This window comes from Coffea eugenioides, chromosome 11 (assembly GCF_003713205.1).
Source record: "Coffea eugenioides isolate CCC68of chromosome 11, Ceug_1.0, whole genome shotgun sequence".
Lineage (NCBI taxonomy): Eukaryota > Viridiplantae > Streptophyta > Magnoliopsida > Gentianales > Rubiaceae > Coffea > Coffea eugenioides.
Window position 1 is genome coordinate 43,025,924 of NC_040045.1, and position 14,143 is coordinate 43,040,066.

Here is a 14,143-nt window from a genome sequence, read left to right on the forward strand (position 1 = left end):
CATGATACGAAAGCAATCGAAAGTATCACAAAAATTAATCAGAAAATAATCAACCAAGAGCAAGGCTATATTCTTATTTCTCAATCTACTCAAAACTCGGTGGGATTTTGGGAAAAAAACCTAAAAAATACAATATTGGAGAATAATTAAAGAAATTAAAAAAATCGAGTACTTTTTTTTCTTGGGAAAAAGAAAATGATGAGCACTAGTTGGCTAGCTGCTAATTTTTTGTCGGGTGCGGTGGCGTGGACTTCTAGCTTTTACTACTTAGTACGAGTACTAAAATTTGCGATCCTCTAAATATAGCTGAAACCAGAAAGTAGAGAAAGAGTGGAAAAGACGACGACGTCTTGCCTTTTTAGAGAGAGAGACAAAAAATAAAGCCGGGCGACTGGCGGCGACTTTCAGTAGAGGGAAAGAAAGGAAGAAAAAGCGATGGAATAATAAAAAATGAAACAAAGATTTCGTTTTCTGCTACTGCTGCTAAAGCCTGCTGCCGCTACTACCATAAAAATTTAAACTTCAGAAAACTTTCTTTTTTTGTTTTTTTGGGTCAAAAAAGCCAAAGTCATCGAAACTAATGGCGGAGAACGATGGATCATCATCGCGAGCTCCGACGCGGCCTACCATAAGTTTACCGCCGAGGACGGCAATGGAGAGTCTTTTTACGGGCGGGCCGGGTGCCAGCCCTGGCCCGATGACTTTAGTTTCGAGTTTTTTCTCCGACAACGATCCGGACTCCGAGTGCCGCTCCTTCTCGCAGCTTCTCGCCGGTGCCATGGGGTCGCCGGTGGCTGTACCGGCTTTAAGGCAGAACTTCCAGCAGCCGGGAAATTCTAGCTCTAGAGAGAAAGTGAGCAGCAGCGGTGCAGGTGATGCGGACTTTAGGTTTAAGCAGAGCCGGCCTACTGGTTTGGTGGTGACGCAGCCGGCGATGTTTACTGTTCCGCCGGGATTGAGTCCGGCTAGCTTGCTCGACTCGCCAGGGTTCTTTTCATCTGGTCAGGTACTTGAAGCGATCAAGCTTTTGACTTTTTTTTTTAAAAAAAAATTATTCCGTTAATTGCCTTCTTATTTTCCTGATTATTATTGTTTTTAAGAAGAGAAGGTTCGATCATGATAATTGATACTAGACATACCGAGTTGGAGATTGAAGAGCACATCATTTTTCATGTGGGAATATGCAACTTTTGGGCTTTAATTAACGCAATTAATGAACTCCTTAGTTCAGTTTCTGACGTATTCTTGCATGTTGGATTTCATTGTAACATAGCTGTGGAACTGAGTCAAATTTGGAGTCATTCAGGGTATGCTTGTTTGTAAGCAAGTAGGGATTAGAATTCTATCCTAGAGATGTCAACTGAAGTTAATAGGATACCAAGTCCAATTGCAGTTGGATGATTGTACCAAATGCAGCATCAAATGTTGCTGGCTTATGGAATTTGTTTGTTTTGTTCAAATAAAACATTATCAACGGAGAACTTATAATAGAAGCATCCCTTTGCTGGAGATTTGGGTGTCAAATTAGTTTTGCATGGTGTCATTTGCTTAAATATGATAATGAGGATGTTCTCTTTTGCATAGTGTCATTTGCTTAAAAATTATATTCATTTGCTTAAAAATTATATTGAGGGTGTTTTCATACTGCCTCATGTTTAAAAATCCACCATTTTACGTGTATTTTGTTGGATGCATATGTTGCCAATTACGAAATCCTTCAATTTGATTCATACAGCTCGCGCAAATTTAGAAAATGAAGCGTATCTTTCCTTTTTAATAAAAAGATTTGTTTTTGACTTTTGGTTGAGTGTCACATACGAGTTTCGGTAGAACATATGCTTCATAAGTGGGTGGCCGAAATGGGTAACATCTTGAATAGCTAAATTGAGTAGTGATTTTAGTCAAAAGTTGTTATAGATGGACTAAAAAGAAAAGGTCAGTACAAATGATGGCTTAGACCTTACCATATTTTTCAAGAATTCTGTGAAAAAGTAAGTTTTGGACTTTTATGTAATCCAGTGGAGAGGCAAACACATTCAATGATAGTTCATCACTTAGTAGACCTTCAAAGGTGCTGAAATTGGCAACTCTATAAATGTGAAAAAGTTCAATTTTTTTGTGGAAGAAAACTAAATTGCATGGATGAGTCAAGTTACAGTAAATGCACAAGCTGCAGTTTTTTTTTTTTTCCTATTCTATTTCTTTGTAATCATTCCATATTGTTATACTCACAGGCATCGTATGATTGCAGTACAAGCTATTCATTTGTCTGCCAATAGTTTCTTTTAAAAGTACATTTGTGTTTCTTTCTAGGCGGTTTTTCCACGTATTTACATGCATATACCATTTTGGTATCTGAAGGTCAGACGTCCATGGTGAAGTTGAGTCAAAATATTGTTTGTTAATCTTCTCTTTGGTTTTCATTGAAGCACTTTTTACACCATAAGGCTAAATTCTTTCTTTGGTTCTTGGATTTTTTTTTTTCCCTTCTGAATATGCATTCCATCCCCTTTTCTGATTTCATTTTTCCCTACAGCGTCTTCTGTTAAGTTTTTTTTTTTTTTGGGGGTTGGTGTCGTCTCTATAAGATAGGCAGACACAAATGATATGTGTATAGAACATGGCATCCTTCATTGTAGTGATATACCTTTTTAGGTGTATTGGAGCCAAATATTGTGATATTTCATGCTATTGATGAAACGCACTCGGATGTATAACTGTATATGTGGCTTGCACACTGATAATGCTGACATTCCTCAACTGTTAGTGTCTGGAGTTCACAACTAGTTTTATTTGACCTGTCTCAACTATTAATGTCTAGTCTTTGGATAAAATAGGGAGCTTTTGGATTGTCCCACCAGCAAGTCCTAGCTCAAGTTACAGCTCAAGCTGCACAAGGTCAGGCCCACATGCAAACGCCAGCAGAGTATCCATCTTTGTCTTCAGCACCTGCTCCTCCCTCATCACAGCTTCAATCGCTGACGTCGAGTACAACCACACCCCAGCAGATGCCGCCTCCGGTACCCGATCCTAACATCATTAAAGCGTCATCTGATGTTCCACAACTGGATGAAAGATTGCAGCCTTCCATAACGGTTGATAAACCTGCCGATGATGGTTACAACTGGCGAAAATATGGGCAAAAACAGGTGAAGGGCAGTGAGTATCCGCGAAGTTATTACAAATGCACGCATCCAAGTTGTCCTGTCAAGAAGAAGGTTGAAAGGTCTCATGATGGCCAAGTTACTGAGATTATATATAAAGGTCAGCACAACCATCAGCCTCCTCAACATATGAAGCGGGCAAAAGATTCTGGCAATCCCAATGGAACCTTCAATCTTCAGGGGAACTCTGAATTGGGATCCATGGGTAGGAGTGAAAACTTGAATATGAATAGGGAGGGGTTCCCTTCTCATTCATTAGCACTGAAAGACCAGGAATCAAGCCAAGCAACGCCTGAACAAGTGTCTGGATCTAGTGACAGTGAGGAAGTCGGCAATGCAGAAAATGGAGTAGAGACAAGAGATAACGATGAACCAGAATCAAAGCGAAGGTATTCTTAATTTTCTTACAATGCCTTATGTCCATCACTTTCTAAACAGTGCACGAGTTGTTTGCTCCCAGGTATGCTAATTAATATTTCTGTACTTTTTGTGCAGGAATATTGAAGTTCAGACATCAGAGCCTGCCTCATCCCACAGGACAGTTACAGAACCAAGGATCATTGTTCAAACAACAAGTGAAGTTGATCTGTTAGATGATGGCTATAGGTGGCGGAAGTATGGCCAGAAAGTTGTTAAAGGGAACCCTTACCCAAGGTAATTTCTTTCTTTAGAATGATCTCTGAGTTGAATTGACATTTGGGGAGACTTGATTACAGGAATCTCTTAGTGAGGTTCCGTAATTTTGATTGTTTAATCTATTACTATGGCAAAAGGAGTCCTTGGTGAATAATTCATTCATAGGGCAATCCAGTCCACTTGCTCATATTTGCGATGCAACGGAGTAATCAACTCTTAAGATGTAACTAGCCGCCTTTGGATAATTTTGTCTGAGAAATCTCTCTCCCTCTCCCTCTCTCTCTCTGTCTCTGTCTCTGTATGGGAGTGTATGTGAGTGTCCGTGCTAATTTTGGATATTGGGCGTGAATCAATTGATTATGTTAATTGGCTTGTGGCTACAAATTTTCATTGTTGTCCTTAACAGAGTCTGTAGTATTTTGCTATACTAAGTAGTAAGCACCATTTATCGTGTACATTCCATCGATTATTGGGTCTAACTATGCTATTGCTGTTTGCAGAAGCTATTACAAATGCACCAGCCAAGGATGCAATGTTCGTAAGCATGTTGAGCGAGCTGCTAGTGATCCAAAAGCTGTCATAACAACTTATGAGGGTAAACATAATCATGATGTTCCTGCAACCAAGAGCAGCAGCCACAGCACTGCCAGTATGGCTTCAGAATTGAAGCCACCTACCACTCTTGTTAATAATCAGTCTCTCACTCGGAGGGCAGAATTCAAGAATAATGGGCCACAGCCAATAGCTAGCTTAAGGTTTAAGGAAGAACAAATAACATAGATTCTGATGAGTGAAGACCAGGCAGAAAAGCAACGGGCAAGCTGATGAGTGAAGACCAGGCAGAAAAGCAACGGGCAAGCTGGTTGATATGAATATGATACACAAGTCAGAGGAAGGCGAAAGTTAATGCTATTCATGTTTGTTCCTTATGCTTGAGGCATTAACTTCATCCAAGATCGCATACTTTTTAAGTCCAAAATACAGAACGACACAGGAGTTAGTAACATAAGAAAGTAGAGAAATCATAGATTTTGTTGGAAATTCCTTTTATATGTAGTCATTGTAAGGTTATTATATCTATGTGCATTCTTTCTGTAAATGCTTGTGTGGCAAGGGTGGATGTTGGTGTAGCACTTGGAAAATGAGGATGGATGTCCAGATCTGAACTTCAGCTTTTGCTTTCATTGACAAAATATAAATCCATGTCTGTTTCTTACTTCTTGATCTATTTCCACTGTTGGGGCTGAAATACAACGCTAAACATCCTTGTTCCCTCTGGTGCTGGTTCAATTGACAAGCTTTCAATTCATCAACTTTGCAACGTGTCACAGCTGCATCATGTTAATTGGTCAGGCAATCACTTGCTTATTGAAGTCTTTTGGTTTGTTGCAGATCAATCATGAGAAAACATCTAGTTTCTCGAGAGATGTGACAGTATTTCTTTTATTGTGCTTCATAGGTTGAACTCTCTCAATCGAATATGATTTGGTTAGCCACCACCACAGTATACTTGTCAACAGAGATTGCTGAATTAGTGTGCCGCAACATCGAAATCAATCCCATCTTTTGACGTAGATTAAAGATATTAGTACAAAAAATGTGTAGTCTCCAATCCATGGCATAGATGTTAAAACAAATGATTACAGATTTTGCTACATGCGGAAATGTTGAATCCGCATGAGCCCGTGGCTTTTATTCCTACTCAATCATTACCATGAATTACAATTTCAGGTAATTGGCCGTGATTTTCAAAATCAATTTTATTCAATCTAATGCCACACAGCACTTTCTCCGGCAGCTCTTCAGGTTTTTGTGCCTGCAGCAGCGCATGGAAATGTAGGTAAGGAGGAAATGCAGCACATAGAAATGTAGGTAAGGATAACAAATATACCTGGATGGTTAACCCCAGATCAAGAATCCCATATTTCAACCTTTCACGAAATGCATCAAGTCCTTTCCTCGATATGTAGCTGAATCTATGTACATCGAGGTCAATCTCAAAATAGTTGGCTCCCTGCAGGCGCGAATTTTGCCTCAGTGTCAGGCTAGAAGTAAAAGCAAGATATCTTACTCGGATTCTAGCCCAATAACAGAACAGGTTGAGAGAGAGATAAAATTCCCAGTACAAAAGAAGAAAGGGGAAAGAGGTCTAAGGAGACATCCACATTGTCCTCATATTATTCAAGATTTAAGTCATTTGGGGAAGTTTTTTCGTGGACGACCAGACCAGCACATTCCTATTGAATTGAACTGCATATAATTGGAGCTTTTTGTTGACAGAAAACATAATAAGGCTTTGTCATAAACCCATAACCTCGTTGTTTTTGGTTTTGGTTTCTCAAGTCGCATGTCAGAAGGAACACAGAAGTTATTAGCACCTACAACCAGAACAGAAAATCTGTAACGAGCATGAATACCTTGTAGAAAGCATGTTGAGGACGTGAAAGCACGGGCTTTTCGTTATAAGCATGTAAAAGCTTTTTTTCTGCAGGATTCAGCCTCAGATCTTCAGGATTAACCACACCAACCAAGATTTTTAGTCTCTCTCTAAAAGGAATGATGGATTCTTTTCCAAAACCTTTCACAGTTTCCATATCATCGGCCACGAATCTCTGCATCAGAAAAAGTGCTGAGCTTTAGCAAGAAAATATCAGACAACAACAAACGAGAGTAATGAAAATTTTATTGTGTCATTGGATTTCAAGAACTTTATCCTCAGGTTAAGACTTTGCAAATTCATGATCTTCAATGCAGCCAAACAACTAGGTGACAAGCGTAGCTAAAACTAGAATGTGTTTGAGATTAAGTCTCTAAAAACTTTTTTAGCACATTTGATGCAGAGGTGTAAGATGAACCTCATGTACTACTGTGCATCATCTAAGCTGGCAACTTTCTGTGCTTGAACAGAGGGAAACTGCTAACGGAGAGAGAGAGAGAAGTAGGAGAGGTGGAGGAAGTGAAACTACTGGACTTGAAGTACCCTGGCTTTTCCTATGCCTTTACATACTTGAGAAACACAGATAGCCTTGTGAGATAAGAATTGCCCAAAAACAGATATCTACTTGTCTGCCTGAATTGTTACTTATATGCAATGTTTGCCTGGGATGATAAACAGACTTTCTTATGCTGGTATGAATTTTGGGTACTCTATGTTTCCACTGAATCAAGTTAGACTTTATACAATCTTTTAGTTTTCTATGTTTACTAAATTAGGAGAATCATCCCATTTCTATGTTTGCTAAACTAGGAGAATCATTCCCATTCCTGCAGTTGGCTATGTTGCATCGTTATCAACTTGTATTCTGCAATTACTACTTCCTGTGCTTGCTTACTGGAGTTTCTCTACCAATTCAAGAAGGCAGTATTTTTGACATACTCATCCCCCAATAAACAAAAAAGAAATATGGTGAAGTGATCTAGGCATACCTTAATCGATTCTCGGAACTCCACAGAAGTCTCTTTTTCAAAATTTTCTGATATTCTGAAATACAATACAAGGCTCAGTCCGTCCCCATCACTTTCACCAAGGAATATGGAAGCAGGATATGCTGGCAGCTGGCAAACCACAAGAAAGAAAAAACTTGAATGACATGCCAAATTCTAAGGAAATTGTAGCGCTGAAAACGTAACAATTTCAGAAAAAACAGTTAAAAGTTGACCACAGTACTCCAAAAGGTTCCAAAGTTTTTGATATATTTACAGTATGGAATCCGTTACCAAAAAGACTAATTGAAATTATATACTGCCTATGAGTGAACAGAGGAATCAAACAACATCTACATTGACGTAATAGATACTTCAATATATAGGAGGTACTCGTTGAACTGCAAAAGAATAAACTAATTTCTGCAAATCCCACAAACAGTGAGGATAAAAGGAAAAAGCACACACCTGAACATTTACAATAAGCAATGATGGCACTTCATGGTGAGCTTTTACGGGGGGAAGTTCAAGGTATTGAGCAATATGGTGTACTTTCCGAGGGCAGGCAAATAAGTCCACACCAAAAGGAACATAAGGGCTGTAATTAGGAGCAGGGTGCTTCTTTTTATCTCTGCAGAGAAAGATCAGAAATTCTAGTAAGCAATCAATACAGACCAGACTTAGCTCATGTAAATGGTTTATAGAATGAAGCAAAACCTCAAAAACATGCCTGAAATAGTTCTCTCCCCTAAGCTTAAAGACTGAAGGTGAAAGAGGATGCCAGCATCCATGAGCTAGATTCTCGCCCATTGAACGTGGAATGGTAAGTCCTGCTTTGCGACGATACAAATATCTCTTAGATGGACCTGTCGGTGTACTGATATTTCAGTAAGAAGACGGTATAAAATAAAAATTACAACATCATATTCTTCCACCAGTATAATAGAATGTGCTTAAAGATGAGGACATATTAATCCTTGATACTAACCATGTAGCTGTAATGGCAATGCACATTGTTACATTTACCACCTATCAGTTACCAGCAAGTTCACATATTGTGCTACTATCAATATATACACATTTATGTTTTTGTGGATATCTGTATGCATTCTGCACAAACTCTTGTCTGTATATGCCTACGATCACATGAAGTATACTCAGAGGGTGACTCTTTTATCTCAACAGACAATTAGTAACTGGCAAGATTGTAATAGGGTGCATTAAGCAAAAGGTGGGAAAGTTGTTCATAACTCGACTATTAGTTTAGGCAAATGCATCATAAACTTTTTGCAAAATATGCAGTAAAAGTGCAGCCATCAGTTTAAAAAAGCTAACCATATGTGATCTCTGTATAACAGTAATACAATCATCACTTACAATATTCATTCGTCTCATCTTCATCCTGCTGTGTCCTTTTAATGGCGACTTTTGTGGCTGTTGACCTTCTTCTTTTTGAAATTGATAATGAATTTAACGAACAATGGTCAAGCAACTGAGGCAAATGGGACTTTGGATGATTCTCCACATTTTTCTCCTCGTATTGCCGGGGATCTGCTTTGGCACCCTTGAATCTCCAAGATGGAGCATTTGGGATTTTCTTCTTCTCAGTAGATATTCCATCCGCAATGGTCAAGCTTGGAAAGTCATAGCATCCTTTTGAATGGGAGATTCCATTTTCGCCCTCATTTTCAACCTTGCTAGAAAACTTTTCAGTTTTACCACAATCTATAGTCTGGAAATTTTTGTCACTTCTGTGCTCACTGCCAAACCAAGAATTGTTTTCATGCTGTGCCATTTGATTCATGTGTGCGTCTTCAGTCATATTGCTCAATGAAGGGAAAAAATCTGATAGAAAAAAATTTGGACAGGATAAGCAACTTGAGTTCACTACTAGTGAAGGTGCAGATGAACAGAAAAAAATTGATCACCTCCATGAACGCTACTGAAGTCTTCATCTGAATCCGAATCAAGGGCACTAACAGAGTCGAACCAAGCCTCCTCTTGGAACACTCCTGATAATTAAAGACCGCAACACCTTTATCAGAAGCTTGAAATAGACTCGTTGGATTACTGAGTCGTAGCATTATGATAGCTCATAACAACTAATGACAAATAATAGGCATCGCAGTAAGTTGAGATGTGAATTATAAGAGATTGCGTGACATACGTTGAAATACTATTAACAATTAATATGTTGGAAAGGATGGTAGAGAAACTAGAAAATGAGAGGTAAGCAGAGGAAATCATGCACATGTCAGTACGTACATGAACTTTTGTGCTATCAAAACTTCTTTGTGCGTTTAGAGGGTCTACTGTGATAAAATACAGCCTCAAGGGGTCATGCAACATTGCCTAGTACTTGAGTGTCTAGTCATCAGGGAATTTAGTGGCTTCACAAAACCTCAAGTGAGAGAAACATTTTCACGTACTATTTGAGGACCAAAATTGTTTCAGTGAGCTGAGAGAACGTCCTATTCATCAAGCTGATTTGTTCACTTTCGACTCTCATTCTTGAAGAGAGAAGAATTTACCATTTTTAATTACTTGATTGTGGTCCCATTGTGGCTGGGTGCTATGTAGTGTCAGATTAGGTAACTCGGACCTTCTGCAGCTGGTGCTTGCATGTGTCTCATTGTTCCCTGAAACAGATCCTGGCAGAGAAGGATTTCTGCCAAATTCTGCACCCGTGAACTGTTCTATAGGAGCAACAGAAACAGAAGAGGCAATCTTTCTCCGGAATTTCCTAGGCTTGCGGAAGTACTTAGCACTTGATTTAAATCTTTTTTTGGGCATTGAGATGCATCCTCCCATGGTGCCAATTGATTCAAGAGAGATGGTAAGAAAAAATGCTTTCTCATAGCATACGCCAATTGGACGAAATGATCTCTGCAACGAGCCTCATAGAAAATCCGAGGAAGGAGAATGACACAAATTCCTGCAACTACAAGAGAAGTGTTGGGATGTAAATTCAAGCACTACCGAGTGTATCTTTCTGAGTCAAATACTAAGTTCAACATGAATTGGTACAGAAAGCAGTAAAAATGAGTTCCTAGGTTGATAAAAGTAGCTGTGGGTTCTACTTCCTGCTAAAGTGGTTTAACACATACTTCAATTTGGTTACAGTCTCTGCGAATCACAACTAATTATCAACTTTCCTATCCCAGAACCAACATTTCCAAAATTGAACATCTATGTTTCCCATTGGTGTAAACTGCGCTACTTATCATTCACTACTCAATGAAGGACGAGATTTCAAACTTCTTTGCAGTAAGACTTTTGGGTGGTACGATTGGCAGGGATGTGAACACAACAGCAAAAACTATGAGCCATGACAATGCTTTTAATAAATAATCCACTGACTTAATCGTAAATAGTGCTCTGCACTCAATAAGCTATTAACACATCCAGCCGGGAGAGGGGCAATGAATTTGGATTTGAGTTCTCGGTTACATATGCTTGAAACCTGGAACTATAAATTCCAGGATAAATATTGATATTACCTTAATTAGAGAGAGAGAGAGAGAAGCTGCCATCATATGTATTGTCCGGCTGCCCACATTAAGAAGAGATGCAGAAGAGAGACGTACCAACGAATCCTCTTAAGATGGCTTAGATGAAACTGCACAGAATTCTTGAAACCTGCATATGATCTGAAAGGACTCAAGACCTCAGCAACTGAAAAAAAGCTACACTAAAGTCAGCATAAAAATTTGGTTATAATCAAAGAACTTGTGCGAAAGCAAATTGCAGGAGGAGCAACCTGCAGATTATTTCATACCTTGCTACCCCATTTTGACCAAAGACGCAAAACTACCACTCGGCAGAGACCAGACAAGTGAAAAAGTGCAGAATATTATTTGCACAAGAAAATATTACCCTGTATATAACTGACAACATGCAAACTTTGATCCACTCCACAAAAAACTGAAGGAAGAAATATCTGGAATGAAAAAATTCTTAGAAAAGAGTTGAGAGCCTTCCCAGGAAGAGTACGATGAAGCCAAGATGACGAACGGAAATTGGTCGAAAGTCATTCTGATAAGATTAGCTATTAAGTATTAAACAAATGAGCAGCGATGAGTCCTAATCAAAGACTCAAAGCCAAAAGAATGAGGTAAAAATACTTCACCACCAGACGACAGCGTGTAAAAATGATAAAGAGTCAATCTTTGAAAGATTCCACCTCTTAATTGAGGATACAAATAAGTTTATGCATGTGACAGCTTACTGAAATGCCAAGAAACTGAGCCCAAGTAAAGTTTTCCTTTCCCCATTTCTTAAGGACAGCAGAGAGAAAAGAGTCCCAGCAACTAAGCAGAACAGAACTCAACAATATGGAATTAAAATTTGTTATAATCACTTCAAAAGCTCAGATAATAAAAATGAGAGTCAGGATTCGATTAATAAGCTCACCGTCCCCTTTTTTACTTCATACTACAGAAAACAAAAGCAATAAAGTGCAACATAAGAGGCACTAAAACTCTTTAGCAAAGTTCTGTCAAACACAAGAGGAGACCAACCCCAAAAGCACATTGAATCCAATTATGGCACTTGCCTTCTGCAGCATTAAATGTATGGAAGACCATACATTTATCACCGAAAGCACCCAAAAAGAAAAAAATACTGAAAGTGAAAACGAAAAGAAATCTTCAGGGACTAGTTACCTGTGAATTTATTAGGGGCCTGAGAGGGAGAAATGAAGGGATGACTTCCAACTCTCAAGTCTCAGTTTCTTGATTACAATCTGCAAAAACTGCAATTTATGAATTGGTGCACCGGTGAAGTAGCAGCAGCACTAGCACTACACTATTATCAATCAGGGCCCACGTTGGTTGAATTGGAACTAAACTCCAATCAAAGCGAGTGGAAATGACTTTCAATTAAATTATTATACTACTAGTACGTCAGGAAACCTTTAACGCTGTCTGCTGCACTGCATATATCGGTAACAATATGAAAAAAATAATAATCAAAAGACCCTCGTGGCGTCCTTTACGCCCGGGCATTTTGCTGGCAGCATTGCCGTTATTATTAATGTGACAGTAGCAGCTGGTTAGGAACTATATGAATGTGTTTTTCTCATCATTTAGGGGATTGCTGGCTTGGTCTACGTTGCACGTGTTGCGTATTTAATGCAGAAGAAAGGAAATAGACAGCGACCTGCCCAACGACATGGCAAGAAACTTAATACGGCAAACAGAGAAACGCACACCATTTTCCAGCTTACAACTTATCCATTATTGACAGACAACCGTGGAATGGATCTATATTTTATTTTAATAGCCAATTTTGATGGTACTAGCATATTATTTACTAGTGTTGAATTAGAAATGCTAACAAAAAGAAAAAAAGGGGTTGCCACTTCTGGTCTTGAATGACAGACATGGGTGTTCGTTTCTGGTTTCTGTCCCTTCTGTCTTAGGATAAGGTGATTCCACTTTGCTGATTGAGTTTGAAGGTCACTCATGTTGGCCAAATAAAACAAGAAAAGGGAAAGAACAATCCCATCCCGCCTCACTTTTTCGCTCATTCATTAATTAATAAAGACATCCTATTCCTCTGAATATTCATCATTGAGATGGCAAAAAGGGTTGGACTACTTTGATGAATGGATGTCCTGTACAGTTCTTCTGATGTGTTGGATGCCTGATTAATGAGCGTTTGTGTATGCTGATCAAGTTATGCAATTAAGATATGATAAATTGCTTCACCTAATTTTAGATTCTTGCACCGTGATTAAAAATTCAACCTGGCATCTTTTTAACCCTTTATTTTTGTGATCGTGATGTGAAAAGTTCAACCAACTCCATTCAATTAAAATCGTGATTCACGCAAAATTATGATGTGCATCGCACTCTCTCCGTCTCTGTTCCTATTTTCCACTTTCATGGAACCATGATCCTTGTCTCCCTCTTGTACTTGCTTTTCCTTCTCAATCCGGACATCATAATGATTTGTGAAATATGCCAGAGACCAGAAAGCAAGTGAAGATTCTTAATTAGGTAAAAGAAACGTAGTAGAAGGAAGCAAATATATCCTTATTTAGCTGGCATAATCCGATACTGAACAAGATAATGTTAATCCACTTGCTTCTATGGCATGAGGGGTCCAAAACCAATTTAGATGTGACGTCCTCTCAACTCAAGTTTGTTAACCTGGCCATCGTATAATCCTCCCCTTGTATAATATAATGACGTGATTGGAGACTTCAAGAAGCATCATCTCCTCCCATGAAAGCTACGCTTTCAGGAAAATATAATTTAGGGTTCTGTTAGCCAGAAAATTCTTAATCTAGGATTAAGTAATACTAGTATCTGGCTAAGCAAAATTGGAGTCTTGAATCAGTTTCTTGCATCCAGAAGCAAAAGATTGCCAGCTTGCTTCCCTTGAGGAACTGAATGTTCAAAAACTAACCCAAATGTCATTTTAAGAAACTAGATAATAGATATATATATACATCAGCAGCAGATTTCACTCTGAAGCATTAACAGCACTAGATTTCAAATTTTGCATAGTTATTATTCATCCAACGTTGACAGTATATACACCGTCAGTGTAGGAAAGATTAATCCTAAATAAATCAGGAGTAAAGAATGGAATTCCACCAACATCTAAGTATAGGCTTCCATGTTTTATTCATAAGCAACATTATTATTATTATTGTTTTATTACCAACTTTATCCTATGTCATATGTGAGATTAGCAGTTCTTGCCCACCAACAAAGAACAATGATTGGAAGGGTTGGCTTGTGATAAGCATTGTATAATTGTTTATTGGAACTGGTCTAGTCCGTGTTGTAGTGGTTGCGCCGGAGGCGGACCTAGGTTTAGGTCAAGGATCACATTATTATGATCTTCTCCATATACCTACCAATTGAAGAAAAAAATTGTTGGCTTTAAACTAGCCTTCATTCAAGTGA

The 14,143-nt window shown here is 38.6% G+C and overlaps 2 protein-coding genes across 9 annotated transcripts; one reads left to right on the top strand and one right to left on the bottom strand.

Moving 5' to 3' along the window:
• Nucleotides 1-340: 340 nt before the first annotated feature.
• On the top strand, nt 341-5,016 carry LOC113754434 (probable WRKY transcription factor 4). The gene is made up of 5 exons (XM_027298841.1): nt 341-1,006; nt 2,838-3,553; nt 3,660-3,818; nt 4,301-4,601; nt 4,640-5,016. Exons 1-4 carry the CDS (start codon nt 581-583, stop codon nt 4,578-4,580), a joined length of 1,581 nt encoding a protein of 526 aa, XP_027154642.1. The 5' UTR covers nt 341-580; the 3' UTR covers nt 4,581-4,601; nt 4,640-5,016.
• A 331-nt stretch (nt 5,017-5,347) lies between these two features.
• Nucleotides 5,348-11,988, bottom strand: LOC113751197. Of its 8 annotated transcripts, none has more exons than XM_027295115.1 (11): nt 11,888-11,988; nt 10,724-10,873; nt 9,755-10,164; nt 9,152-9,235; nt 8,601-9,068; nt 7,954-8,089; nt 7,692-7,854; nt 7,227-7,355; nt 6,218-6,412; nt 5,692-5,814; nt 5,348-5,616 (listed from the first exon to the last, which is right to left on the bottom strand). In XM_027295115.1, the coding sequence occupies exons 3-11, from the start codon at nt 10,032-10,034 to the stop codon at nt 5,503-5,505; spliced, it is 1,692 nt and encodes a 563-aa protein (XP_027150916.1). In that variant the 5' UTR covers nt 10,035-10,164; nt 10,724-10,873; nt 11,888-11,988; the 3' UTR covers nt 5,348-5,502. The 8 variants fall into 8 exon arrangements, with proteins under 8 accessions (XP_027150916.1, XP_027150920.1, XP_027150922.1 ...); XM_027295119.1 differs by having other exon boundaries at nt 10,724-10,862; nt 11,888-11,980; XM_027295121.1 differs by lacking the exon at nt 11,888-11,988 and adding an exon at nt 11,002-11,319 and having other exon boundaries at nt 10,811-10,862.
• Nucleotides 11,989-14,143: the final 2,155 nt, after the last annotated feature.

Coding starts and splice junctions, on each gene's coding strand:
- LOC113751197 (XM_027295115.1), bottom strand. CDS start 10,034: ATGGGAGGATGCATCTCAATGCCCAAAAAAAGATTTAAATCAAGTGCT. Junction 8,090..8,600: donor AGATGAGACGAATGAATATT/GTAAGTGATGAT, acceptor GTACACCGACAG/GTCCATCTAAGAGATATTTG. Junction 7,356..7,691: donor TGCTTATTGTAAATGTTCAG/GTGTGTGCTTTT, acceptor GTGGTTTGCCAG/CTGCCAGCATATCCTGCTTC.
- LOC113754434 (XM_027298841.1), top strand. CDS start 581: ATGGCGGAGAACGATGGATCATCATCGCGAGCTCCGACGCGGCCTACC. Junction 1,007..2,837: donor GGTTCTTTTCATCTGGTCAG/GTACTTGAAGCG, acceptor TGGATAAAATAG/GGAGCTTTTGGATTGTCCCA. Junction 3,554..3,659: donor GAACCAGAATCAAAGCGAAG/GTATTCTTAATT, acceptor CTTTTTGTGCAG/GAATATTGAAGTTCAGACAT.